The sequence below is a fragment of the Bubalus bubalis genome, chromosome 12 (assembly GCF_019923935.1).
Source record: "Bubalus bubalis isolate 160015118507 breed Murrah chromosome 12, NDDB_SH_1, whole genome shotgun sequence".
Lineage (NCBI taxonomy): Eukaryota > Metazoa > Chordata > Mammalia > Artiodactyla > Bovidae > Bubalus > Bubalus bubalis.
In genome coordinates this window covers 88,000,299-88,028,166 of record NC_059168.1, presented here as the reverse complement: position 1 = coordinate 88,028,166, position 27,868 = coordinate 88,000,299, and the positions used below count along the sequence as shown (strand labels likewise).

Genomic DNA, 27,868 nt, shown 5'->3' with positions numbered 1-27,868 from the left:
AGCTCAGGCTGGTGTCAAAACATAGCACAGTCTGGGGCTTAAAAGACAAACATTTCTTCTCACAGTTCTGGAAGCTGGAAGTCCTAGATTGTGACGTCAGCGGGTGCAGGGTCTGGCAGGAGCCCTCTGCCCTCCTCAGGGTTGCAGCCACTCTTCACGTGGGGTGGGGGCCACGGGCTCCCTGGTGCCTCCTCTTTGTCGTTGCTGTTGTTATTTAATCTCTTCAATCGTGTCCAACTCTTTCTTGACCCACCTGGACTGTGGCTCGCCAGGCTCCTCTGTCCATGGGATTCTCCAGGCAGGAATACTGGAGTGGATTGCCATTTCCTTCTCCAGGGGATCTTCCTGACCCAGGGATTGAACCCACGTCTCCCACACTGCAGGTGGGTTCTTTACCCACTAGCTAGAAGGACACTGAGCCCACCATGAGGGTCCTACCCGAATGACCTCATCTAATCCTGACCACCTCCCAAAGGACCACCTGCAAAGACCATCACATTGGGGTGTAGGGCTTCAACATAATGAATTTTGGGGGGACACAAACACTCAGTCCATAGTAGTAGAGGGAAGGGGAATGGGACAAACACCAGAGCTGACATTTACTCAAATATCCAAAAGGCTTTACATGGTAGGGGCAGGGGAACAGTACAATGTAAGAAAAACCGGGACAGCTTTGAGAAGTCCCATGCTGTCTTCCCTCTACTCTAGTAAACAGCAGGTCACCTCTAAATACAATTTTCTTTCAGAAGCAAGCTGGAAGGAAGTACTATCGGTTAAAAATTAAACAACAAAATGAAACTCAGGCCATGTGACTGTCACATGTTTTTAAAAAGCAATCACTGACACATGTACACCCATGACCGATTCATGTCAATGTATGGCAAAACCACTACAATACTGTAAAGTAATTAGCTTCCAATTAAAATAAATAAATTATTTTTTGTTTTAAGTAATCACTGAATTACTGGTTTTTTTCTCTTGATCCTGACAGGATCAAAAAACATTTGGTATCTATTCCCTAACGGTCAAAATCCATCCGTGAATGGTTTCACAGTCCTTGCTCAGCGGTGGATGTCGGCACTTCCATTCAGCGCCGTGTTCTTCAGCTCTTGCTTCTCCCTGGGACCCCTTGCTCAGCAAACATTTTCAGTACAAATGCAGGTCTTCTCATTGCCACATTCCTGCTGATTTGGGAGGAAGTGGAAACACTGATGTATTTTTTTTTTTCAAATGGCATCCTATGATTTATTTACTATTTACTTTTTATTTGGCTGCAACAGATCTTAGCTGTGGCACAAGGGATCTAGTTCCCTGGCGGTAGGGATTGAACCCAAGCCAGAACCCAGGCCCCCTTCATTGGGAACACAGAGTCTTAGCCACTGGACCACTAGGGTAGTCCTTGATCCCTTGTTTCAGAGTAAGAATTGGTGAATGCTCTTTGATGTAGAAAACTTTTTTTTTTAATGGAAGTATAGCTGATTTTCAATATTATGTTAGTTTCAGGTGCACTTTAAAGTAATTTAAAGTAATACTCAAATTCTCCAAGCCAGGCTTCAGCAATATGTGAACTGTGAACTTCCTAATGTTCAAGCTGGTTTTAGAAAAGGCAGAGGAACCAGAGATCAAATTGCCAACATCCGCTGGATCATCAATAAAGCAAGAGAGTTCCAGAAAAACATCTATTTCTGCTTTATTGACTATGCCAAAGCCTTTGACTGTGTGGATCACAATCAACTGTGGAAAACTCTGAAAGAGATGGGAATACCAGACCACCTGATCTGCCTCTTGAGAAACCTGTATGCAGGTCAGGAAGCAACAGTTAGAACTGGACATGGAACAACAGACTGGTTCCAAATAGGAAAAGGAGTACGTCAAGGCTGTATATTGTCACCCTGCTTATTCAACTTATATGCAGAGTACATCATGAGAAAGGCTGGACTGGAAGAAACACAAGCTGGAATCAAGATTGCCGGGAAAAATATCAATAACCTCAGATATGCAGATGACACCACCCTTATGGCAGAAAGTGAAGAGGAACTCAAAAGCCTCTTGATGAAAGTGAAAGTGGAGAGTGCAAAATTTGGCTTAAAGCTCAATATTCAGAAAACTAAGATCATGGCATCTGGTCCCATCACTTCATGGGAAATAGATGGGGAAACAGTGGAAACAGTGTCAGACTTGATTTTGGGGGGGGCTCCAAAATCACTGCAGATGGTGACTGCAGCCATGAAATTAAAAGACGCTTACTCCTTGGAAGGAAAGTTATGACCAACCTAGATAGCATATTCAAAAGCAGAGACATTACTCTGCCAACAAAGGTTCATCTAGTCAAGGCTATGGTTTTTCCTGTGGTCATGTATGGATGTGAGAGTTGGACTGTGAAGAAGGCTGAGCGCCGAAGAATTGATGCTTTTGAACTGTGGTGTTGGAGAAGACTTTTGAGAGTCCCTTGGACTGCAAGGAGATCCAACCAGTCCATTCTGAAGGAGATCAGCCCTGGGATTTCTTTGGAAGGAATGATGCTAAAGCTGAAACTCCAGTACTTTGGCCACCTCATGCAAAGAGTTGACTCATTGGAAAAGACTCTGATGCTGGGAGGGATTGGGGGCAGGAGGAGAAGGGGACGACAGAGGATGAGATGGCTGGATGGCATCACTGACTCGATGGACGTGAGTCTGGGTGAACTCCGGGAGTTGGTGATGGACAGGGAGGCCTGGCGCGCTGCGATTCATGGGGTCGCAAAGAGTCGGACACGACTGAGCGACTGATTTGATCTGATCAGGTGCACGGCAAAGTGATTCAGTATGTGGGTGTATTTTTTTTCATATTCTTTTATCTTATGAGTTGTTACAAAATGTTGAGTAGAGTTCCCTGTGCTATACAGTAGGTCTCTGTTGGTTATCTATTTATATGCTCCGTTGGTTATCTATTTATATGACATGATCAGTCATGTCCAACTTTGTGACCCCACAGACTGTAACCTGCCAGGCTCCTCTGTCCATGGGACTCTCCAGGCAAGAATACTGGAGTGGGTTGCCATTTCCTTCTCCAATGGATCTTCCCAAACCAGGGACTGAACTGAGTCTGCTGCACCTTCAACATTGGCAGACAGAGTCTTTACCCCTGCACCACCTAGGAAGCCCATGGTAGTGTGTATAGGTTAATCCCAAACTCTTAATTTGCACCTCTTCCCCTTACCTCTTAAGAGAAATTTTCATTGCAACTAATATTTCAAATGCATCTTCATCTATCACTTCATGTGCCCTGTTGTAGTGCCATACACTGTTGTAGGTATTGGGGTGGTGGTGGTTTAGTCACTCAGTCGTGTCTGACTCTTGGTGACCCCACAGTCTGCAGCCCACCAGGTTCCTCTGTCCATGGGATTCTCCAGGCAAGAATACTGGAGTGGGTTGCCACTTCCTTCTTTATTGGTATTGGGATGCTGCTGCTGCTGCTAAGTCGCTTCAGTCATGTCCGAGTCTGTGTGACCCCATAGACGGCAGCCCAGCAGGCTCCCCTCCCATCCCTGGGATTCTCCAGGCAAGAACACTGGAGTGGGTTGCCATTTCCTTCTCCATTGGTATTGGGATACCGGGGTATAAAGGATGAACCAGGCCCTGCTCTCAAGGAGCTTATTCTGTGAGAATCTTCCAAGGGCATTAGCTGTTCAAAGAACCAAACCAGGTTGGCAGGAGAGACAGTGATTGCCTGAAAGCCACCCAGTCCATCTGCCTCAGGGCTTAACCCCGAGCCCAAGACTGACCCTTCAATGACTGACCCTTCAATGCCGCTCCCTTAGCATGAGCTGGACATCCTACAGAACCTCTCCACGCCAGCTTCAAATTCCCATCTCTTGCTCCAAGACCCTTCAAGCATTCAGCACAGAGTCAAGACATTAAAACAAAACATACACATGCAAAAAAAAAAAAAAAAGCCTCTTCCAGTTTTCAAGCTCCACTTTATGACCTAAAAAGCAAAATCTTTCTGAAGCATAACAAGCTACTTCAGACGAAGAAAACAGCACACTCTAAAAGGCGAGGAATCCAGTGTATGTTCTCAGTCACGTGAGCACCAAATACCGAGAAACCATCCCGGGACGAGGAGGTCAGCCCAAACCAGCTGCTTCAAAGAGGCTGTTCTTTAACCAGAAGCTTAACACAATGACCCTAGAAACCGTCTGAGAGCTTGCACCGGCTTTCCAAGGAGGGGTGTCAGAAGGGCCCTCCCGGCAGGATTCACAGCCTCAAAATCCCACTTGGAGAGACTGCCAAGTGTCAGCGGCTCAGTGGCCCTTTTAAAGAGCCATGCCTTCATGCCACTGAGAAAGAAAAAGGGACGAAGAGAAGCTAAAGATTCACTGAGCTTAAAAGTTGGGAATAAAGGGTACTTTCCCCCACAATAAATGAATGCATTTACATTGTTTTTTTCGTGGCCAGCTGTCTTCTTGTTCACGGGAGGGCCACGTGGGCCCCTCTCCACCTGGAAGGCCAGGTGTCATTGCTTCTTTCTCCCCAGCTCACCTCTGAGGCAGCCGCTCTGCTCTGCAGCCCCGGCCGGACGGCCCTTTCTCAACTTGTCCTTCTCCTCCTTGACCCAATCTCTCATTTGGGTGTGAAGAAATCTGGGCCTTTTTTTTTTTCTCCTGTGTGTTTCATTTACAATGATTTTTCTAAGCAGTGTGAATGTTCACCATATGCTGGCTGCATGGCAGAATATTCTGGCTCCCCTAAATGCTGAGTCATGCTGAGTCACTCGCCCGGAGAAATCCGGAAAGAGGGCAACCAAAACAGCTGAGGCAGCCACGGCCAGGCCTCCCTGGAGAGACGGGGAGGGGACGGCAGAGCTGGACGAATCAGGTCAAGGTTCCACAAGGGGCCAAAGCAGCATGGCTCTCACCAAATATTAAAGTCCTGTTAATACTGAATTTCTAGAACTTTGCCTGAGATGAAGCCAGAGCAATGAGCAGGACTAAAGACATATGTAGACAGAAACAGTGTTAGATAAAAATAAAAAATAAAAACCAGAATTTTATCACTAGCAAAAGATAAGGATTGCTTTTATATATATATATATATATATATATTTTTTTTTTTTTTTAATTTGTCCTGTCCAATATTGTATGAGGGCTTCTCTGGTGGCTCAGATAGTAAGAATCTGCCTGCAATACAGGAGACCCAGATTCGAACCCTGGGTTGAGAAGATCCCCTGGAGAAGAGAACGGCAATGCACTCCAATATTCCTGTCTGGGAAATCCCATGGACAGAGCCTGGTGGGCTACAGGCTATGGGGTCACAAAGAGTCAAACACAACTGAGTGACTAAGCATTGTAACATTGTGTGAATATTGTATGGCGTACATTCAAAAGTCAATAAACTAATTGACTTTGATTATGAGTAGCTGTGTATTTAAATGGAAATGGGTAAGTCTGAGTGGTTATTACCTATAGTTCCTTCAATGTTCCCAAAGTCAGAACCTTCATGGGATAACAAAATGGCCACTTCTAGTCACTTTTTGGCCATAAGAATCACCTGAGAGATCTTATCTAACATGCAGGTTCTGTGATCATCTTTCCACCTCTGCTAAGAAGCTGGGGATCCCAGGAGTGTTCCCTAAAACATGATCCCAGGATTGCCCAGGAATCTTGTGAAAAAGTGTAAAGTACTCTCAGCCCTAATCTTCTCCCTACCCTCAGGTTAGGTAGAGGCAGGGTGGGGGGGATCTACAAATCCATAGATTCCAGATGCTTCCAAATCATTCAAGTTGGCTTTTCTCCAGCTCTGCTTTCAAGAACAAAACAGCCAAATTCCACCAGTGCCTAGACGACCCTCCATTTCTGAGCAGACATGGAAATGTGGCCTATGAGTTTTGTTACCCTCTTCCACTTAAGAATAACTTTCCTCACTATTTTCCCCATACTTGACTGAAAAATGCACAGAAAGTGTATCTATCATCCCGGGCTTTATTCCCTAACCCTGACACTCAGTGGCTCTGTGACCTTAGACTGTTATTTAACCTCTCTGAGTCTCAGCTTCTGACTCACACTAAAGCAGAGCCCCTAAATCTGTAGCTGTTTCTGTTGGGTTGTTGTTGGGATCAGGTACAGGCTAACGAGTGCCCAGCCCTCTCCTCCTTTACTGTACTCAAGTTCCAGAAATGTGACTGGGGAGACTGCTTTCTTCAAGGCTCTGTTCAAATGTCACCTTCTCCATGCAGCCTACCAGGACCACCCTATTTGAAACGGTCACTTTTGTGCCTTGCTACTGGCACTGCACATTCCCATCCCTGCTTTATTGCCAATCTTCATCATCTTCTAATAACCTCTGTGATTTACTCAACAATGTTGTTTCTTTATCTCTCCCCAATAGGATGTAACATCCTGGTGGTCAGGATGGTTATCAATTTTGTTCACTGATGATACTCAAGTTCTTGGAAAACTGCCTGATACATAGTAGGTGTTCAGTAAATACTGGATGGATCTGTGGTATAGATGGGTGGGTGGATGGGTGGATGGGTGAGTGGGTGGATAGGTGGATGGGTTGGTGGATGGATGGGTGGAAGGATAGGTGAATGGGTGGATGGGTGGATGGGTGGATGGGTGGGTGTATGGATGTATGGGTGAGTGGGTGGATGAATGGGTGGATGGCTGGGTGAATGGGTGGGTGGATGGGTGGGTGTATGGATGTATGGGTGAGTGGGTGGATGAATGGGTGGATGGGCGGGTGAATGGGTGGGTGGATGGATGGGTGGATGGGTGGATGGATGGGTAGATAGATGGATGGGTGGGTGGGTGGATGGGTGAATGGGTAGGTGGATGGATGGGTGAATGGGTGGGTGGGTGGGTGGATGGGTGGGTGTATGGATGGATGGGTGAGTGGGTGGATCAATGGGTGGATGGGTGGGTGAATAGGTGGGCGGATGGATGTATGGGTGAATGGGCAGGTGGGTGGATGGGTGGTTGTATGGATGATTGGGTGAATGGGTGGGTGGATGGGTGGGTCGGTGGGAGGGAACCTGTCCTTGAGCTCTATTTTACTATACCACAACTCACAGTGGCTGCATATCTGAGCTTGGAAAACCTGTCTTCTTTTCCAGCTAAGGTAAGATCTGATTACTCACAAGCTGGTGATTTCCCTCTTTAAGACCATATTGGTTGTTTTACTACCGACATTTTTGCCAGATCTGTTTGCATGCTCATTAACTCATATAAATGCTAATAAAAAGAAGCTATGAAAACAACTTCCTACATGTTTCCTCTTCCAGGCATAATCACGTGCACACACAGCAAGCCACGTGGGCGGTGGAATAACCCTTTCACCGGGCTTCCAGATGACAGCCCCTTCCAGGGAAGACAGCAAATCCCAGATTTTTACCTCTGGGAACCCCAATCCATTCTGCTTTCTGCATGATTCAAGAGTCCTCAAGTAAGACAAGAACATCAAAGCACCCTCCCTGTGACACAGCAGCCAGTCACCTCCATTCCCATCCCAGGGCAGCCTGGGAACTCAGTCACCTCTTTTAAGTAAGTGTTTGAGAATGATGGGGATATTCCTCTTCATTTGGTCATTTCCTCTTCATCTGCTCACAAATAAACACTCAGGGCTGTTGACCACACTGGCAGCTGGTTTCCAGATGCACCCCCCCGTCCCGTGCAGCTCCTGTCCCATCCCTCAGGCTCTGCTACCCACCCCCTCACCCATAGAAATGGCTCTGCACTGGGCCCCTTCAGTGTCCCCACAGCACCAGAAGAATCGTCGAAAGTCATTGAGAAAGAGAGACTGGCCGGCAGGATCTAAATGAACTTTCTTTTCTTCCCGATCAAACATCTGGGCTACCTTTCCCAGCCTCACTGCAATCAGGTGGGGCCACGAGACAGTGGTTCTCAGCCAGGGTGACTTTGCTCCGCACTCCCTAGGAGACATCTAGTAATGTCTGGAGACGTCTTTGGTTGTCACCACTGGCAGAGAGAGGGATTTCTATGAGGAGCTAGTGGGAGGTGATGCTGGAGAAGACTCTTGAGAGTCCCTTGGACTGCAAGGAGATCCAACCAATCCAACCTAAAGGAAATCAACCCTGAATATTCATTGGAAGGACTGAAGCTGAAACTGAAACTCCAATACTTTGACCACCTGATGCAAAGAGCCAATTCACTGGAAAAGACCCTGATGCTGGCTGGGGAAGACTGAAGATAAAAGGAGTAGTGGCTGGTTAACCAGTGGCTGGTTAGATAGCAACATGGACTCAATGGACATGATTTTGAGCGAACTCTGGGAGGTGGTGAAGGACAGGGAAGCCTGGTGGGCTGCAGTCCACGCGGTCACAAAGAGTTGAATACAACCGAGCAACTGAACAACAGCTACTAGTGGGGAGAGGCCAGGGCACATCCTGTTCAGGACGGCCCCCACAACAAAGAACCGTCAGCCCAAGTGTCAGCTGTGCTGACGCTGGAAGATCGAAGTCCAGCCCAGGGGATAAGTTCAGTGTTCGGAGCCAAGTCCAGGCCTGATCCATAAATCCAGCCAAGTGCTTCCCCACAGGGCTCTCCAAGTTCTCCCCGCTTCTGGCTCTGTGCAGAGGAGCCCAGACGCTTTGGAAGTGCAGGGTGAGTAAGGCTGAGCCACTGAATCAAGCAGAGACCACGTGCCTGAAAGATGCCTCCCCATCCCTGGCACCCACTCTGGACTTGGAGCGAAAAACACTCTGAGCTGTGCGTGAGCTGGGCCTGGATCAGCAGACGTTACCTGGGTGGATGCTGGAGTCTAGACTCCTATCTCACCTGGGAGACAGGCCTCCAGGGGTATTACTGTGGAAATCAATTTGTAACGGAAACAACAAGCTGGCCTGTGCAGAGAGGTGGGAGGGGCCCGTGGACCTATCCGTCTTTGAAATTACAGCTTTTTAAAGAAACCCTCTGAAGTTCACTTCTGGCCATTCTGGTCCCCAAGGACTTCAAATTAGAACTCTTTCATTCTGAATTCTACAAGTTTAGTGAAAGACATCTTCTCTCCCAGTTATCTTAACTAGTCAGAGCTTAGTAAACGTAAGTGCCAGTTTCTTTTTCTTTATGGATGTCTTAGTTCTTGCATAAGGAACACTTGCTGCCGTAATAGTGATATTTACTGAGAAGGCTTAGACTAGACTTACCAGGTAAAGTACAGGGACTCACTCACACTTAAAAAGTATTCACTGTGCACCTGAAATGTGGGCTGCCTTTTGTCTGCCAGCCGTGTTTACCGAGCATTTACATTCTTCCAGGTATTGTATGTGACACACACTGAAGCTCCAATACTTTGGCCACCTGATTCAAAGAGCCAATTCATTGGAAAAGACCCTGATGCTGGGGAAGGAAGACTGAAGGTAAAAGGAGTAGCGGGTGGCAGAGGATGTTCAAAATGCCATCCAGAGCGAGGTGCTGTTACCATCCGGATTCTCAGTCAGAAGGGCCTGCGCTCTCCCCACATCACATACCACGGGTGGCAGTGCTGGGGGCTTCCCATGGGGAGGATGCTCTGAGGACCACCTGCGTTCAGGGATGCTCCAGTCTCAGCATCACTTCTTCTAGCCCCACCTACGGTGCGTGGGCTTTTGTTCCTACTGGCGACCATCAGCTCACTGGGACCCTAAGACATGGTGAGGATGGTTAGGAATATTTTATTTCAAAATGTTATGTTTCAAATGCTTGTAACATATCCATTGTCAATGTTTCTTTCTTTCTTTTTTAAGCAAGCATTTCTCGCGATGATAGTTAAATGGATTGAATACACTTTGAGAAAGTCTTATTAAGTAACTTAGGGCAGAGAGGAGACTGACGTCAAACAGGACAGGCCCAGATTCTGGCTCCCGCCTGCTCGCTGCATCGACAGGACGGGTGACAGGGCAGTTTCCTGCCAGGTGAGATGGACAGCGAGCTGGTCCCACCCGAAGGGTCTTGTAGGGTTTACAGAGATCAGGCCAAGATCTCTGGGAAAGCAGAGCGAGCTGGTCCCACCCAAAGGGTCTTATAGGGTTTATGGAGATCAGGCCAAGATCTCTGGGAAAGCAGGGCTCAGGGCTTCTGGGCAGGACTTCACGAACTGTAGCTGCACCAGCCCGCTCCTGACTCCAGTCTCAGGACCAGAAATGACCACCCTGAGATGGCATTGCAGGAAGACAGATGGCCAACAGCCACTGTCAGAGGGCTCCAGCCTCTTTCTCGGTACTCAACCTTAAAGTCCTCATGCCAACAGGGTCTTTCAGGGGGAAAACAGTATCCCCAGGGGTCCCTGGAAGTCAAATCAGTGAGATAATGGGATGAAGAACCTGGGCCCAACTAGGAAGCCCGATGGCTCCACACTCAAATCCATGACATGTAAAGAAAACACCAAAATCACCTTAAGATCTCGATGCTGAGAAGTGATGAGATGTTTCTATGATACAGTTTCTAGAATGTCTGGGGGCCCCAGATGCTCTTAATCCCATCCCAAAAAGGCTGGGGTTGGGGGGTGGGGTCCACGGATGGTCACCTTCCTCTCCCGCTCAGCTTTTCCATCCTCTCCAGGGCCCTGGAGTCAGTCAGCCCAATTATCCTACTTGGTTTGGGTTCAAAACATATAGTGATCCATTATGGTGATAAACTCGATACATTAGGGGAAGGTTATCAGGGATTCTGATTGGTTAAAAATGGACCCACACTATGTGTGTGCACACTCAGCCGTATCCAACCCCATGGATGTGTCCGCCAGGCTCCTCTGTCCGTGGGATTTCCCAGGCAAGAGTACTGGAGTGGGTTGCCATTTCCTCCTCCAGGGTTTTTCCCAACACAGATATCGAACTCATGTCTGCTGCAGCTCCTGTACTGGGAAGTGGATTCTTTACCACTGAGCCACTGGGGAAGCCAGACTCACACCGTATACCTGAATACATGCTCCATGATGTCAAATAAAACATCAGACACTTTTTAAAAGTAAGGTGTTTTTGTTAAACGTGGAGATACACTTATTTTGTGTATTGTAAATCATTTGTTGTGAAACTTTCGGGGGGGAAAGCCGAAATAAGTTATCGATGATTACAGCTACAAGGCATACGTAAGATTACACTTAGAAACCCTGATTCACCACCAACCCCCGCACCCCCCAGCCATCTCTAGTTTTTCTTTTGGTGGCAACTTAGTCATCAATGTAACAAATTGCTCCAAAGCATAATGGTTTCAGACCATAGTTCCTTCTCTCATAATCTTATGGCTTGGATTCTCAGCTGAATGTGCTCTGTTAGCGGCTGGGGTGAGGTCACCTTCAAGCTTTTCTAGGTTGGACATCCAAGGTGTCTCCTTAACTCACAGTGGGGTGCTTAACTGGGATGACGTGGGGACCAGGACTAGTCCTTCCCTTGGTTAGCTCTTTCTGTGTGGCCTCTCCCTGCAGGGAGCTTGGATTCCCCAAAGCATGCTGGAGCTTAAGAGGCCCAGATTTCTTCCATGGAGACTGTAAGAGAAGAGCCAAGAAAGCAAAATGGAAACTAGAAGGCGTCCTCGACGGTAGCCTGGGAAGTCTCACAGGACCACACCCACTGCATTCTCCTGGGTGCACAGGGCCTCCCCAAGTCCAGCCTGGGAAGGATGACACCCTCATTGAACCCTTGGAAGCATAGTTCATTAAGGGGCATCTTTAAGATATTAAGAAGAGATGGCAAGAATACACAGAAGAACTGTACAAAAAAGATCTTCACGACCCAGATAATCACGATGGTGTGATCACTGACCTAGAGCCAGACATCCTGGAATGTGAAGTCAAGTGGGCCTTAGAAAGCATCACTACAAACAAAGATAGTGGAGGTGATGGAATTCCAGTTGAGCTATTTCAAATCCTGAAAGATGATGCTGTGAAAGTGCTGCACTCAATATGCCAGCAAATTTGGAAAACTCAGCAGTGGCCACAGGACTGGAAAAGGTCAGTTTTCATTCCAATCCCAAAGAAAGGCAATGCCAAAGAATGCTCAAACTACCGCACAATTGCACTCATCTCACACACTGGTAAAGTAATGCTCAACATTCTCCAAGCCAGGCTTCAGCAATATGTGAACCATGAACTTCCTAATGTTCAAGCTGGTTTTAGAAAAGGCAGAGGAACCAGAGATCAAATTGCCAACATCCGCTGGATCATGGAAACAGCAAGAGAGTGCCAGAAAAACATATATTTCTGCTTTATTGACTATGCCAAAGCCTTTGACTGTGTGGATCACAATCAACTGTGGAAAACTCTGAAAGAGATGGGAATACCAGACCACCTGATCTGCCTCTTGAGAAACCTGTATGCAGGTCAGGAAGCAACAGTTAGAACTGGACATGGAACAACAGACTGGTTCCAAATAGGAAAAGGAGTACGTCAAGGCTGTATATTGTCACCCTGCTTATTCAACTTATATGCAGAGTACATCATGAGAAACGCTGGGCTGGAAGAAGCACAAGATGGAATCAAGATTGCCGGGAGAAATATCAATAACCTCAGATATGCAGATGACACCACCCTTATGGCAGAAAGTGAAGAGGAACTCAAAAGCCTCTTGATGAAAGTGAAAGTGGAGAGTGAAAAAGTTGGCTTAAAGCTCAACATTCAGAAAACGAAGATCATGGCATCTGGTCCCATCACTTCATGGGAAATAGATAGTGAAACAGTGGAAACAGTGTCAGACTTGATTTTTTTGGGCTCCAAAATCACTGCAGATGGTGACTGCAGCCATGAAATTAAAAGACGCTTACTCCTTGGAAGGAAAGTTATGACCAACCTAGATAGCATATTCAAAAGCAGAGACATTACTTTGCCAACAAAAGTCTGTCTAGTCAAGGCTATGGTTTTTCCTGTGGTCATGTATGGATGTGAGAGTTGGATTGTGAAGAAGGCTGAGCGCCGAAGAATTGATGCTTTTGAACTGTGGTGTTGGAGAAGACTCTTGAGAGTCCCTTGGACTGCAAGGAGATCCAACCAGTCCATTCTGAAGGAGATCAGCCCTGGGATTTCTTTGGAGGGAATGATGCTGAAGCTGAAACTCCAGTACTTTGGCCACCTCATGCGAAGAGTTGACTCACTGGAAAAGACTCTGATGCTGGGAGGGATTGGGGGCAGGAGGAGAAAGGGACGACAGAGGATGAGATGGCTGGATGGCATCACTGACTCGATGGACGTGAGTCTGAGTGAACTCCAGGAGTTGGTGATGGACAGGGAGGCCTGGCGTGCTGTGATTCATGGAGTCGCAAAAGTCGGACACGACTGAGCGACTGAACTGAACTGAACTGGAGAGTAGTGACCTCACAAGCTATCGGTGAAGGACAAGCTAAATAAATTTCAGGGACCACTGCAAAGTAAAAGTGCAGCACTCCCACCTCATTCGAACAGCAGAAAAAAGAATTCTTCTTGTCTTCTACATCTCTCTCTACTTGTCACCAAGGTTCATTTGTGATTTAACGGCATTCTCTTGGTCACAAGGATATTTAGGCAAATAAAGACACAGGTGCCCAGGGCCCTGGTATTCAACTCAGCATGCGGGCCACAGTCACCCATTCTGAGCCTTCCTGCCCCCAGTCCTAGGTTCCGGCGGACAGAGGAGCAGTGTTGGGTCAGCAAGAGGCAGGGAACAAGTGGCAAGAACCCAGGGAGGTAGAAAGATGGTACCCCCACATGGTCCAGGCACCAACCCCCGGTACTTACTCCATTTTCCCATCAAAAGTATCACTCAGAAAACACAACTGAAAGAATTGTTAAGACTCTCAAGATAACACCTGCAGAACATTAACCCCCAGGCACGGGGCCCCCCTGAGCTAGGCGCCCAGCAGACATGCAACTGGGGCTGGATCTGCCAAGGAGAAATGATACAGCCAGAGCGCGAGCAGCATTAGCAACACGAGCAGACCCCTGCCATGGGAAGGGAAAGATCCCTCCAGCTTGTCCAGCTAGCCGGGACCCAGACGGTGCTAGTGGAACGAATCAGACTCCACTGAAAAGAATTCTAAGCAATTCTTCCAGCCAAGGGCGAGGACAGTACTCATGTAGACTGGAGACTCGACAACCATCAGACATAAGGATGCCTCTACACACCTGCTGTCAAGGCCCGACTGGGCTTGATGAAAACAACAGTTAAATCATATTTTTTATTTTTTTTTAATCCAGGACTTGATGAAATAATGTACCTGGGAAAGCACTTGCAAGTCCAAACAATAAAGAAATGTGAATAGTTTTCTTCAAACAGAGACCACTGCTTCATGTTCTCTATTTCATTAAATGATAAACATTTGGTACTTCTATTCCAGGCAAGATGGAGTAGATGTACTTCTCCTCATTTCTCCTGCCAAGGAGAGCTAAGAACCCTGGAGATCAGCGATAAAACAGACATTGGGAGACTCTGAGGGGCGAAGAGAAGGGCAGACTAGCTGCTGACTCTGGGGGCCAAGGAAGGACATGGTGATGTTTTCCCTGGGTTTTCTTTGTGCTTCTTATATTCTGGATCAGGAGCTGGGGAAGTAGGTATCCAGAAGCATCAATGGACATGGAAAAAGAAAAAGAAAAGCCTGCAGTTTCAAGCAGCAGATCAGGAACAAGGCAGCCTGGTAAGACAGCAAACTTCAGACAATAATTATGCAACTCGAAAGAAGTACCACAGATAGAGGGGAGACACCAACTCCACCCCCATCACAAAGGCCGAGTGGAGAGCCTGCATCTCAGCCTCTCTCCATGACAGGGTGGTGATACAGATGGTGGGGTGGGAAGTAGCAGTGCTCCTCGGCAAGGAGCCCCATCAAGAGTGTCAACAGAGATCACATAGGAGCCTGGACTCTCACCACCCCCCCAGCAGTAATCAGGCCCTGCTCCCCCTCCCCACAGGCTGGTCTCAGCAGGAGTTGGGTGGGGAGCTGGGGCATTCACACCCTTCCGGAAGCAAGAGGTCTTCACCCTCCACTATGAAGGATGAAGCCAAGGCACGTCTCCCCCAACCCTTCCCCCTCGCCCCCAGCCAGGGTGGTGGCAGCAGAGACTTGCTCTCAGAGAAGATGTACATAAGATCCAGAGTTTCATAACACCCAAAAAGTCCAGGTTTCAAACAAACATCACTCTTCTTTCTAAGAAACAGGAAAAGCTCAATTGAATGGGAAAAGAATACAGTTGCCAACACCAAGTTGACATGATGTTGGAGTTAACTATTAAGGATTTTATAGCAGCCACACAAAATAAATAAATAAATGTCTTTCAAGGAGCAATTCTGAATACTCCCCAAAAACTGGAAAAAATAGAAAATCTCAGTTAAGAAATAAAAGATATAGACAAGAACCAAATGGAAAATTCCAAAATGAAAAGTACAATAGCCAAAGCAAAACACTCACTGCTGCTGCTGCTAAGTCGCTTCATTCGTATCCGACTCTGTGTAACCCCGTAAACGGCAGCCCACCAGGCTCCCTTGTTCCTGGGGTTCTCCAGGCAAGAACACTGGAGTGGGTTGCCATTTCCTTCTCCAATGAATGAAAGTGAAAAGTGAAAGTGAAGTCGCTCAGTTGTGTCCGACTCTCAGCAACCCCAAAGACTGCAGCCTACCAGGCTCCTCCGTCCATGGGATTTTCCAGGCAAGAGTACTGGAGTGCGTTGCCAGTGCCTTCTAAAAACACTCACTGGATGTGTTCAAAAAGCAAAATGGAGAGAGCAGTGAAAAGAATCGGTGAACTTGAACATCAGGTCAGTTCAGTTGCTCAGTCCCTCTTTGTGACCCAATGGACTGCAGCACACCAGGCTTCCCTGTCCATTACCAACTCTTGGAGCTTGCTCAAGATGGACTCATGTCCATCAAGTTGGTGATGCTCTCCCACCATCTCATCCTCTGTCATCCCCTTCTCCTCCCACCTTCAATTTTTCCCAGCATCAAGGTCTTTTCCAGTAAGTCAGTTCTTCACATCAGGTGGCCAAAGTAGAAAACTTGACGATAGAAAAATAGAAATAATCCAATTTGACCATCAGAAAAAGTAGACCACCCCCCCCCCACACACACACACACAAGGATAGCCTCACAAACCTGTGGGACTATAAGAAAAGATCTAACATTCTTGTCATCAGAGCCCCAGAAGGAGAGGAGAAGGAGGGAGGGGCTGACAAAGTATGTTAAGAAATAATGGCTGAAAATTTTTCTAATTTGGCAAAAGACTTAAACCTACAGAGTCAAGAAGCTGAGACACCTACAAAATGGAAAAACAAAGAAATCCTTGCCAAGATATATCATGGACACGTTTCTGAAAACTGAAGATACAAAGAACAGGGAGAAAAAGCATCTTATTTACAAAGGAAAAAACAATTTGAGAAACAGCAGATTTCTCATCAGAAACCATAGAGGCTAGAGTAAAGTGGCATAGCATGTCAAATGCGGAAAGAATTCTAGCCCAGAAGTCTGCTACTGCTGCTAAGTCACTTCAGTCGTGTCCGACTCTATGCGACCCCATAGACGACAGCCCACCAGGCTCCCCCGTCCCTGGATTCTCCAGGTAAGATCACTGGAGTGGGTTAGCCCAGAAGTCTAGATCCAGCAAAAACATCTATCAGGAATCAAGAAGACAAAAAGACCTTCTCAGACACAGAAAAACTGAGAGAGCTTGTCACCAGCAGACCTACCCTTAAACAATGTCTAAAGGATGCCCTTGAACAAGTAAGGAAATAATAAAAGAAAGCATACTGGAAGGACTTCCTTGATGGTCCAGTGGCTAAGACTCCATGCTCCCAACGGAGGAGGCCTGGGTTTGATCCCTGGTCCGGGAATTAGATCCCATGTGCCACGACTAAGACCAAATGAATATTTTAAAAAGGACATCCTTGGTGGTCCAGTGGTTGGGAGTCCATCTGCCAATGTGGGGGGCACAGGTTTGATCCCTAGTCCAGGAAGATTCCACATGCCTCTGAGCAGCTGAGCCCATGTGCCGCAGCCACTGAAGCGCATGCCACTAAAGCCCATGCTCTGCCCAGGAAAAGCCACTGCAGCGAGAAGCCCGTGCACCGCAACTGGAGAGTAGCCCGTGCTTGCAGCTGCTAAAGAAAGTCCACGTGCTGCAACGAAGACCCAGCACAGCCAACAAATAAATTAAAAAAAAAAAACTTTTTAAAATTTCCTTCTAAAAGAAAGAATACTGGAACATCAGGAAGGAAGAACAAACAAGGGAGAAAGTAAAGATGGAGGTAAATGCAACACACCCCTTGTCTTCCTTGTCTTATTCGGCTTTCCAAAAACAAATGCAAGGGTCCTCAAGAGGCAAACCGCACCTGCCGCAGGACTGATTTCACAGATTACCTGTCATTCCATCAGTGTGGAACCCGCACCACCTGCATCCATGTCTCCTCAGCGTTTCCTTGGCCGCTCACCAAACCCAGTTAAGCAGAATCTCTAGAGATGTGGGCCCCAGGACTCTGCCTGTAAAGGTTACCCACACTAAGAAGTGAAGTCCTCAGACCCGAGGTGAACTTCTGTCAGTACAGAGTCAGGTTCAGTCCCTCAGTGTTAATACCTGAGGAAGGGGAAAGCAATGTGTTTTATAAATCCCCTGCAGGACTGGAACCAATTTCAAGGTTAAAGAAGTAATTGACATCCCACCTGGGGTCAAGGTCACACACCTCTGGATCATCATAAGTACTGTTCTAGGGAGTGTGGGCTCACAGAGGCGTCTGTCCTTCTTCTATGCCTCGGCTTCGTCTGTAAAATGGAGGCAGCATCTGCCTCTCCTAACTCATGGGGGCAAAGTGAACAGCAAAACAGGCAAGCTGTGATGAGCTTGTAAATGATTGTTCTTACCCAGTGTGAATGATTAACCTCCCCTTAGAGAGGGCCATCACTAGAAAACAAGCTCATGGTTACCAGGGGATAAGGGGGTTAGAAGGATAAAACTGAGAGATTGGGACTGACAGATACACACTACTATATATATACTAGATAACTAAAAAAAAAAAAAAACCTACTGTAGGAGAAGGAAATGGCAACCCACTCCAGTATTCTTGCCTGGAGAATCCCCATGGACAGAGAAGCTTGGTGGGCTACAGTCCATGGGGTCACAAAAAACATGCAGGACTAAGTGATTAACACACACATACATGCACACACACATACATAACAGAAGAAAATGAAAATAAAGACTTAAAAAAAAAAGAAACCTACTATATAGTACAGGGAACTCTACTCAGTACTGGGTAATGGCCTATATGGAAAAGAATCTTAAAAAAAGAGTGGATACATACATATGTATAACTGATTCACTTTGCTGTGCACTTGAAACTCACACAGCATTGTAAATCAGTTGTGTGTGTGGGGGGGGGGGGGGCATGCCGGAGCTCAGTTGCTAAATGGTGTCTGACTCTTGCAACCTCATGGACTATAGCCCACCAGGCTCCTGTGTCCATGGGACTCTCCAGGCAAGAATACTGGAGTGGGTTGCCATTTCCTTTTCCAGATCTTGTCCTCCAGCTATCTAACCAGGTCTCCTGCCTGCCTCTCCTGCATTGGCAGGCAGATTCTTTACCACTGAGCCACCTGGGAAGCCCCATAAATCAACTGTACTCCAATAAAAATTTTAAAATAAAGAGGGTCATCACGGTTCCCTTTTTGCTTTGAAATGTTATGTATCTGTGCTCTTCCCAAAGACTCCAGGAAAGGCAGAAATGGTTAAGATGAAATGGACCACTTAATTCAACCTGGATGATGGGCAGCGTTGGCATCGAAACCGATGAGGGTCCTGACATCAGCTGCACTGGGAAGACAGCGTGATCACCAGCGGCCTGAGGGTGGGTGCCCAGGACTGCTCCTCCCGGGGCGCCCCCACAGGTTCCCAGCACTCACCTCCCTGAAAATGCAGCCCTAGATCCTGTACCTCCTCTGGACAGGGACAGCAATGACACGTGACAGGGCTCAGAGGGCTTGCAGAACCCTTGGGCTATTTCCAGTTGAGAGAAGGTATACTGTAAATTGTCCTTTTTAGGGAAGAGGGATGGTAGAACCTGGGAGTAAAAGCCCCAAGGACTTGGGGGTGGGGGACACAGAAGGCTGTCAAAGTATTTTAAAATAAAGCGTCTCCGACTAGAGCGGCCAGCGATCAGTTACCGCACTGGCGCCTCCTGGGTACCTCCCCGGGTCGGGAAAAGGCAGCGGCCAAAGAGCCGCGGGCGCAGGACGCGTGTCCGCCGAGCGCGCCCTGGCCCCGGCCGGAGCCCCTGACCTGTCGGCGGGACAGGGCGGCAGGGCGCGGCGGGGTGGCCATCCGGGCCGGGCGCGCACGTGGTGCGGGGCAGGCGGGTCCCTCCCCTCTGAAGTCATGGACTTGGCTCACAGTACCGTGGCCAGCGCGCCAATGTGGCTTCGGCCAAAAAGGAGGGGGAAAAAAGCGCACAATGTGTTTCTTGTTAAGAGACTCGTAAGCGGGGCCTTGGGTTTTGCTTTGGGGGCCGTACTATAATATTAAGATGCAGCCTGATTCCGGACAAGCCCGCCCTTGTCGCTGGCTAGAGAGGGTTACCGCGGTTTCCCACGGACGCCGGCAGGCAGCCCGGCGGCCGCGGCGCTGTGTGCCGCGAGGGTTGGCTCACGGTGGGCGGCGGCCCGGGGTCCGAGCGGTGACCCGGGCTCCCCGCGGGGGCCGGACCCCCGCGACGCGCGCCTCGGGGCGGCGCAGACTCGGCGACGCCAGTCCCGCGGCCCGCCAGCTCGCGGGCGGCCCGGGGTTGTTTTCCAAGCCCTTATCTCTCGCTCAAGTTAATTTTCTTTTTTAATTTGGTGACCGGAACAAAAGTCACAGGAAAATCCTTTGTGAAAGCCAAACGCGGCCACAAATCTGGGCACTTCACAGCGTTTGTAACTAAATATTTGCCGTGCTGGTAGTTAAATCGGCCCCTCCGCCAAACTTTCCAAACTTTGCTTTCTTTGAACGGGGCTGAAAGGTGATCTCCCTACAAGGAGATCAGACGGTTGAAAGAAATTGGATTTAGCACGCCGTTTTTCCTGGTGCTCTTGAGATCTCTGGGCAAACAGGACCGCGCGCGAATCCTAGAAGGAATTAGGGCTGGGGTGGGGGCGGCGCGGGGGAGGGATGTCCGCTAAGCCACGGTAGTAGCTGAAGTGCTTTGTTAATGCAATTTATTAGCTGTGCGCGACGAGAAGTAAGAGGTTAGGCAGGTCTTCAAAACTACCCAAAGGGAGAAAAATAAACATCCCCTTGTTTGCTTTTTGTGGTTTGGTTCATTTTCTTCCCCTCTCGTTGCCCCTCATCTAAGGCTGTTTTAAACCCAAATTCGGTTATCTGGTTTCAGAGTGAGGGCTCCCTCTTGCCAAGGTATTAAATAAACAAGCAAAGCAAAAACTTGAATCCTTATGTAACCCAGATGCTGTTTCCTCGAAAACCACAACAAACTCTGCTAAACCAGATAACCGGATCGGGAACAGTCGTGTGTCCCCACCCCACCCCCACCCCCAGGGTCCGCCGAGGACAGTCGTGTTCAGGACCTCCTCTCCAGGGCAGACGATAAATAATTGCTGCTAACACTCTAAGCCGCGGATGCGCACCCCGAGGGATCCGGATACCATAAACTGTCCGGGAATGTTGGCATCTGGTTCTTAAAATGGAACTTTCCCTAGAGATAAAGCCAGGACCGAGGCGGCGTCTGCGTCCTCGGGCCCACTTGGATGTTTTCTGGCCTCTTGATGTTCGCAGCTGAAAGCGCAGCTCTGGAAAGAGGCGACGTCTGCCCAGCTTTGTAGTGGTAATGAGGACGCAGACGCGGGTCGGCCGCGGGCAGAGACTGGGAGCCGCGGGAACCGGCTGCCCATCCTCCAGCCTCCCGGAGGGCGAGGGGAGGGGGCCGTCCTGGGAGGAGAAAAAAAATCTGTTTTTTTGTTTTTTTTTTTTAGGGCAACCTCCCAAGGTTCCGAGGATGGGCAGTATGTGGGGGTGGGAGGGAGGGGGCCCTTCAAAGGTATTTTGGGGGAGTCCAGCTCCTCCTCGTGAGGATCCCAAAGAATAAATCACTTTTGCCCTCCACTGAGACAGTCACTTTCTCCCCATCCGCCCTCCCCTCGCGCCGGCCCCACCCTAAGCGTCTCGGTTGCAAAAACAAAATAAAGCAAAACCTTTTGCTTTGGCAACCTCTAAGCCACATGACGCCTCCTCTGCACAAGGAAGATTTCTTTCTTCTCCCTCTCCTGGCTTTTTTTGTGTGTATATATTTTTTTTCTTCTCTCCCAACCAGCCCCCCTTTTCTTTTCTTCTCGGTCCTCCTTCCTTGCCCCAAATCGCTGGAAACTTAAGACGCGCGGCGGCTGCAGGTGCGCGCAGGCCGGGCGGCGGGGCTGGGGCGCGCCGGGGCCGGCCGGGCCTCGCAGGCATTGATCAGCTGGGCGCGCGCGCTGAGTGACGGCGCGGTTGCCATGGCAGCCGCCTGAGCGGCGCCGCGAGGACAAGGCGGCCGGGCGGCGTGAATGGGCGGCGTCACGCGCCTGGCGCCAGAGAGTCTGCTCCCGGGCTCCGGCCCCGGCCCCGCCGCGGCCCGGCCCGCGCGCCGCTGCCGCCGCCGCCGCGCATTCATCACCTGTCAGGGCTCGCTCGGGGGGTCACGGGCGGGATGGACACAGCTGGGAGAACAAAACCGGGGGGAAGAGAGGCGAGCGCTCCCCAGCGCGCCAGATGTGCCGGGAGGACCTTGAGACACCCCCACCTCCGCACCCCCGCCTCCGCCTTCCCGCAGGCTCCTCCCGCCCCCAGTTGCATCACGCGGGGCGGGGGATGGGGGTTGGAATTGCAAAGGCCGTCCGGCCAGCCTGGCGCGCCCGGCCCGGAGCTGCTTCTCATTACCGCGAGGGGCCAGTCGCGCTGGGAGCCGGCGGCGGCCGGGCCGGGGTGGAGACCGAGGGAGTGAAGCCCTGGAACCAGGTTAGGCGACCTTCCCGGGCTGGCGTGTGACTTTAAGTGGGGGAGGTGGGGGGCATGCATCTCCACCCCCACCCCCCCCGCACCGGAAACCATTCACACCTTCCCACCACCCACGGATCTAGCAGAACCAGGGCCCATCTGTAGCTTTAAGGCCTCAAACTCAAGCCCACGGAGACACCAATGGACAGATTTTTTTTTTTTTTGTAACCCACCTCACCGTTTTCCGGATGAAAACATAATTTTAAAGGTAATGGCGTATTGGGCTTGCTGAGACAGAACAAACTAGGAACTGAGGCCTTTAAAAAAAAAATCATGAACTTACCCTCATAGTCCCCTTAAGTTGATCTTTAAATGAATGTAGAACTGGTTGGCCTGCCAGTCGAATCGAATTCCACTCATCCAGGCTGACTGGACTCTGACATGGCCGATAGAGGAAGAAACACCAGAACACTTTCACCATATTTAGCAGTTTTACTGCATCAGGGTACACACATGAGCCTGGGAGAAGGCAGTGCCTTCCTCAACTTTGCGAGTGTGCAAAGTAATCCCGCACAACGCTCATTAGGAAGCAGCCCGGAGCCCGGCTGGAGGGATAATGAGGCTGGCACGGCTGTTAACATACGGTGTCCTTGGAAAAGCTAGGAATGCGTCAGTATCTCAGAGCTGCAATGTCCAAGAATCACAAGTAATAATTTGAGAATCCCAAAGATGTTTGTTTACATTGGCTATTATTGTAAAATAGTCAAAGTATAACATCATGAACCAAAATAGTGTCAAAACAAAATCTGTTCCACTGTGGCACGTATGTGACAGAAACACATGCACACAAAGTACATCAAAAGGTTCGAACTGTGGGGACTCAGGATGAAATCATTTCCAGACTTACTATCAGAGGAGAGGTGGGGACTCCACTGCTGTTCGCAAAGAAGTCTCAGGCAGCATTTGCTGGGCAGGCCCTGAGCAGATTTCTCTGCTGGTCAGGAAACCGTCACCTCCATCCTCCCACCTGAGGTGGCTGGATTTTCGGAAGGTGATATCTACCCTAGCGCCACCAACTTTTCCTCCCTCGAGAGCAGCTGTAGTGCAGGCACATGTTTGTAGTTGGTGTCCAGGACCAGACCCGCTGGTCCACCAGCTGAGGAATTAATCATTAATTGAAGAAAAATATACTGTTTCCCCATTATTAAGCTTTACTTTTTCTCCAGTTCTGCCCTCCTTTTCCTTCTTAAAGGCCGAAGAGATGCAGATTGAGATAAAGTAAAAGACACTTAAAAACAGAATGCTTTTTCAGGCTTTCTAGTTTATTGTATTCTAGAAAAATGATTTTCAAAACACACAACTAATTTACTGTCGTCTTCCCTTAAGTTAGAATTACGTGTGAATTCACTGAAAAGGATTTGAGTAAATAACTGCAAACTGTTTTTTATTTAGACCTCAGGAATGAGTTCTTAAAAGATTTCTAGAAAGAAAAATTTTTAAAAAGTTGAGGGCGGGGGACACAACCTGAAGCTGCCTCCAGTACTAGTGCTGAGAAGATTCCCAACCTGGTACCTGATCGATTTTTTTAAAAACAGGGTGAAGATACTGACCATGGCTAGGGCCACCTACCTGTACAAAACTTTAAAAATACAGCAGGCGCTGAAATGTGACACCAGAAATCATGATGTGTGCATAGCTAGTCACCTTCCTTTGCCACCGACACTGCAGAGCCGACCAGCAGCCTCTCAAGGGTAGTGTATGTAAATACAGCTTCAATATGCAAATACTCCTAATGATTTCCGATTGATAGCTTTATTATAATAGCCCTTCCCAGTGCTAGAGAAGGAACCCAGGAAGAGTCCCGCGCGTCTTGGAGCTCCTTAGCGATCAGCACGGTTATCCAGTAAGTACTCATTTCACAGAGTTTACAGTACTGCCTTCTGCGTTGCTCCGGGTTGCACGATCCCACACTTAAACCTGTCGTTGAAATGCGCGCGCGTGGGTGTTTTGGGGTTTGTTTTTACAAAGCTTTTCCTGATCTTAAGAGGCCGATCTCAATCTACAAACATCAGTTGTCGATGGCAAACTTATTTGCGTTTTCCCTTTTTTCGGAAATGCTTTCTATAACGTCTTGATGGCTTTCCGGGAGGCGCGGGGAACCGTGGTGGCTTTCCCCCTCTGCCTTGCAGATCCCGTCGGGGGTGCTGTGATCTTAGTGATGCTGAAAGCTTGGAGGTGTAGCAGCCTCCGTCGGGGGGCACCTTTAGGGGGAGGGTCCCGCCTAGTGATCGGGATTGGATTTGGGGTGCACGCTTACGTTCCCGGGGTGTCCCCGCCCCCACCGCGTCCGCGCCCCCCTGCTCCCGGTGCTCGGCCCTCCCCCGGCCCCTGCCCACCCCCAGGTCCCCCTGGGCCGGGAGCTCACTGTACTCTATTTACCACCTCAGCTGGGCTGGCGCCCGTTCCGCCCACCCCCACGGCGATTGGCTGCGAACGCGGAAGGACGGAGCTCTCCCCTCGCGCCCGCGCCTGCCAATGGGCGCGCCCGCCCGGCCTGATGGACGCGCCGCCTTCCACCAATGGGGGTGCGGGGAAGCCGGGTCGTGTGGCCCCGGCGAGCGCGTATAAAAGCCGCCGGGCCGGGCTCCCCGCTTCATTCTGAGCCGAGCGCGGTGCTGAGCGCAGCGAGCTTCGCAGGAGGCGGCGGCAGCGACGGCGGCGGCCTGAGCTTAGGGGCAGCCCGCTTCCCTCCTCCCAATCGCTTCGCTTCCCTTCCCCGCGGTCAGCATGAAAGCCTTCAGTCCAGTGAGGTCCGTTAGGAAAAACAGCCTTTCGGACCACGGCCTGGGCATCTCCCGGAGCAAAACCCCGGTGGACGACCCGATGAGCCTGCTGTACAACATGAACGACTGCTACTCCAAGCTCAAGGAGCTGGTGCCCAGCATCCCGCAAAACAAGAAGGTGAGCAAGATGGAAATCCTGCAGCACGTCATCGACTACATCTTGGACTTGCAGATCGCGCTGGACTCGCACCCCACCATCGTTAGCCTGCACCACCAGCGACCCGGACAGAGCCAGGCGTCCAGGACGCCGCTCACCACCCTCAACACCGACATCAGCATCCTGTCCTTGCAGGTAAGACCCGCTCCCCTCAGCGATGCTCGGGTAGAGCCGTTGTCAGGCGGCGGGCCCTAGTCGCTCACTTACAGATGGGCTAATAACTTTATCATCACTATCCCTGTTACTGTCGTTTAAAAACAAAAACAAATCTGCTGTGGAAAGAGTCGTGTGCGTGAAATTGTTAAGTTATGACATATTAATGCCTCTGAGTCTGGATTCAGTATAAACGTGGGTTATTGGAACTTGCTGTTCAAAATAAAACTTTTTTTTTTTTTAAGGTTCTTTCTCCTTAAGGTTGTCTAACGTCTTGTGCCTTTTCCCCCCCTTTCTCTCGCAGGCTTCTGAATTCCCTTCTGAGTTAATGTCAAATGACAGCAAAGCTCTCTGTGGCTGAATAAATGGTGAGTGTGTGCTTATGTCCCCCGTTGGTGAACTGGCGCTTGGAGTGTGTGTGCGCGCGCGTGGGTACTTGCGTATCTGTAAAATTTGGGGGTTTGGTAAATGAACGTGTACTGCGTTGTGTTGCACGTAGTACATTGTTTACGCGTACTAGACATGAAGAGTCATCTAGCTCCTGTTACTCAAAATCCCAGAACGTTTTCCTTAAAAAAAAAAAAAAAAGAAAAAGAAAAAAATCAATGCCTGTAACTCACTCCCAGGGTGGTGAAGGAGAATACCTACTGGCTTCTTGTGCGCCTGTAACATGCCCCGGCTGTTTTCTGCTATTGCTCTGGTACTATGAGGTACTAACCTCCATATAATTAATCTTATCACTGCAAATTCCATAGGGATCCTCCTTCCCCAAAACTCCAGCCCCTTGGGATCGGCCAGCTGAACATTGCTACCCTGTGTCTCAGACCCTGTGATGTGGGATTCCGACTTCCCTATCTGTTAACTAAAGGGCTGTTTTCAATCAAATAATTGTTACAAGAAGCAGACTGGCGCCTGTGAGCACTGCCGTTGGAGATCCAAATAGGAGATTGCGTTGGGAAGTTTTCCCCGGAGCCTCTGCTATTTTAATGTTTAATTTGCGCTGTCCAGGCCGAGTGTGTGCGCTGCATCTGGACGCCAGGGTTTGCCCAATGTTTGAGTGTTTGGTTAAATGTTCAAACTGCGGCTTCCTCCTGGCGCCAGTCTGCCTGACTCTGCCCTTAGGGTAAAACCTCCTAAACAGTCCTTTCTCTCTCGATCTCTTGCAGGTGTTCATGACTTTTTTTTCCCCTTTGCACAACAACAACAACAAATCCACAGGCTCTTTTAAGGCGCTGAACTTATTTTTCAACCATTTCACAAGGAGGACAACAAGTCAAATGGACCTTTAAAAAAAAAAAAAAATGGAAGGAAAACTTAAGAATGATCAACTTCCCCAGGGTGTTTTCTGACCTGGACTGTGATATTAGTTATTTATGAAAAAGACTTTTAAATGCCCTTTCTGCAGTTGGAAGGTTTTCTTTATATACTATTCCCACCATGGGGAGCGAAAATGTTAAAATCACAAGGAATTGCCCAATTTAAGCAGACTTTGCCTTTTTTCAAAGGTGGAGCGTGAATACCAGAAGGATCAGTATTCAGTTAATTAAATGAAGTCTTTTGGTCAGAAATTACCTTTTTTGACACAAGCCTACTGAATGCTGTGTATATATTTATATATAAATATATATATATATTGAGTGAAACCTTGTGAACTCTTTAATTAGAGTTTTCTTGTATAGTGGCAGAAATGTACATTTCTGCATACAAAGTGTAATGTACTTATTCATGCTAAACTTTTTATAAAAGTTTAGTTGTAAACTTAACCCTTTTATACAAAATAAATCAAGTGTGTTTATTGAATGGTGATTGCCTGCTTTATTTCAGAGGACCAGTGCTTTGATTTTTATTATGCTATGTTATAACTGAACCCAAATAAATACAAGTTCAAATTTATGTAGACTGTATAAGATTATAATAAAACATGTCTGAAGTCAATGCCTGAATTCTGAATGATTTTTAAGATTCTGTCTCTATCTCGCCATTTTATTTAATCCCTCCTCCTTCATAACTTCTACCACCCCTAAGTCTTGGAATCTGCAGTGCGGAGAAGGCCCTTATCAGATAGATGTGTGGTCAGGGCTAGCACTCTGGGGCAAAGGGCTGCTGCTGCTTTTTAGGGAAGCTGACTGCTGGGGAGTCTATAGACCCAGAAGTTTCTCTTAGTCTGGCAAGAAAAAAGTAGTTCTGTGCCTTGGGGTGGGGTTTCCAACCCAAGAGTTACTGTGGTGAGGACTCCTAGCACTTTAGATGTGGAATCTGGATGACGACCTGTCGAGTGAATAAGACACTTGTGCAGCAAATGAAACTGCTGTTAATCAGGAAAGAATAGAATCCACAGAATTTCTGAACCTGATTTTAAGATTTAGAGGTGGGGCAAAAAAAAAAAAAAAAACAACCCTCCATGCTACTCCTAAGGCCACTTCGCCCTGGGGATGAAGCTGTAATATGGCCGCGAGCTCCCTCCTGCACCTGTAGCTCGCCCAGCCTGGGGAGGAGGCTTGGGCCCTGCCCGGGCTCCGAGACAGGTTTCTGTTTAAATCTTTAAATCGCCCTTCACCCTGGACTGCGCAGGGAAGGAGAGAGAGGGAACCACAGGGAAGGATCCAAGTGCTGTGTCCACGGCATCCCTCACGTGGCAACGTTGGGACTTGGCTTTAAAATGCAGAGCTAGTGTAGGTACGTGTTTACAATTCATCTGTATCCCCGTATATTGATACTACCTTCTCACGTTGGAAGACACTTCCGCCCGGGGAATGTGGCTTGAGGGTGGGGGTGGGATGCTCGTAAGGCCGGTCCAGGGTGGACGGGACCTGGAGAAGGAGCGGGGAGGACGGGCCG

General features: G+C 48.8%; 1 protein-coding gene and 1 long non-coding RNA gene across 3 annotated transcripts; one reads left to right on the top strand and one right to left on the bottom strand.

The window, feature by feature from the left end:
* Positions 1-566: 566 nt before the first annotated feature.
* LOC102399533 lies at positions 567-22,746 on the bottom strand. 2 transcript variants are annotated; one of them, XR_003102394.3, is made up of 4 exons: positions 22,221-22,746; positions 18,820-20,836; positions 17,284-17,497; positions 567-1,184 (listed from the first exon to the last, which is right to left on the bottom strand). It is a non-coding gene; the product is annotated as an uncharacterized LOC102399533 (long non-coding RNA). The 2 variants fall into 2 exon arrangements; XR_006543592.2 differs by having other exon boundaries at positions 567-1,181.
* A 1,773-nt stretch (positions 22,747-24,519) lies between these two features.
* ID2 (inhibitor of DNA binding 2) lies at positions 24,520-26,965 on the top strand. Its single transcript, XM_025261602.2, has 3 exons — positions 24,520-25,012; positions 25,335-25,398; positions 26,197-26,965. The coding sequence occupies exons 1-2, from the start codon at positions 24,665-24,667 to the stop codon at positions 25,389-25,391; spliced, it is 405 nt and encodes a 134-aa protein (XP_025117387.1). The 5' UTR covers positions 24,520-24,664; the 3' UTR covers positions 25,392-25,398; positions 26,197-26,965.
* Positions 26,966-27,868: the final 903 nt, after the last annotated feature.

Coding starts and splice junctions, on each gene's coding strand:
- ID2 (XM_025261602.2), top strand. CDS start 24,665: ATGAAAGCCTTCAGTCCAGTGAGGTCCGTTAGGAAAAACAGCCTTTCG. Junction 25,013..25,334: donor TCAGCATCCTGTCCTTGCAG/GTAAGACCCGCT, acceptor TTTCTCTCGCAG/GCTTCTGAATTCCCTTCTGA.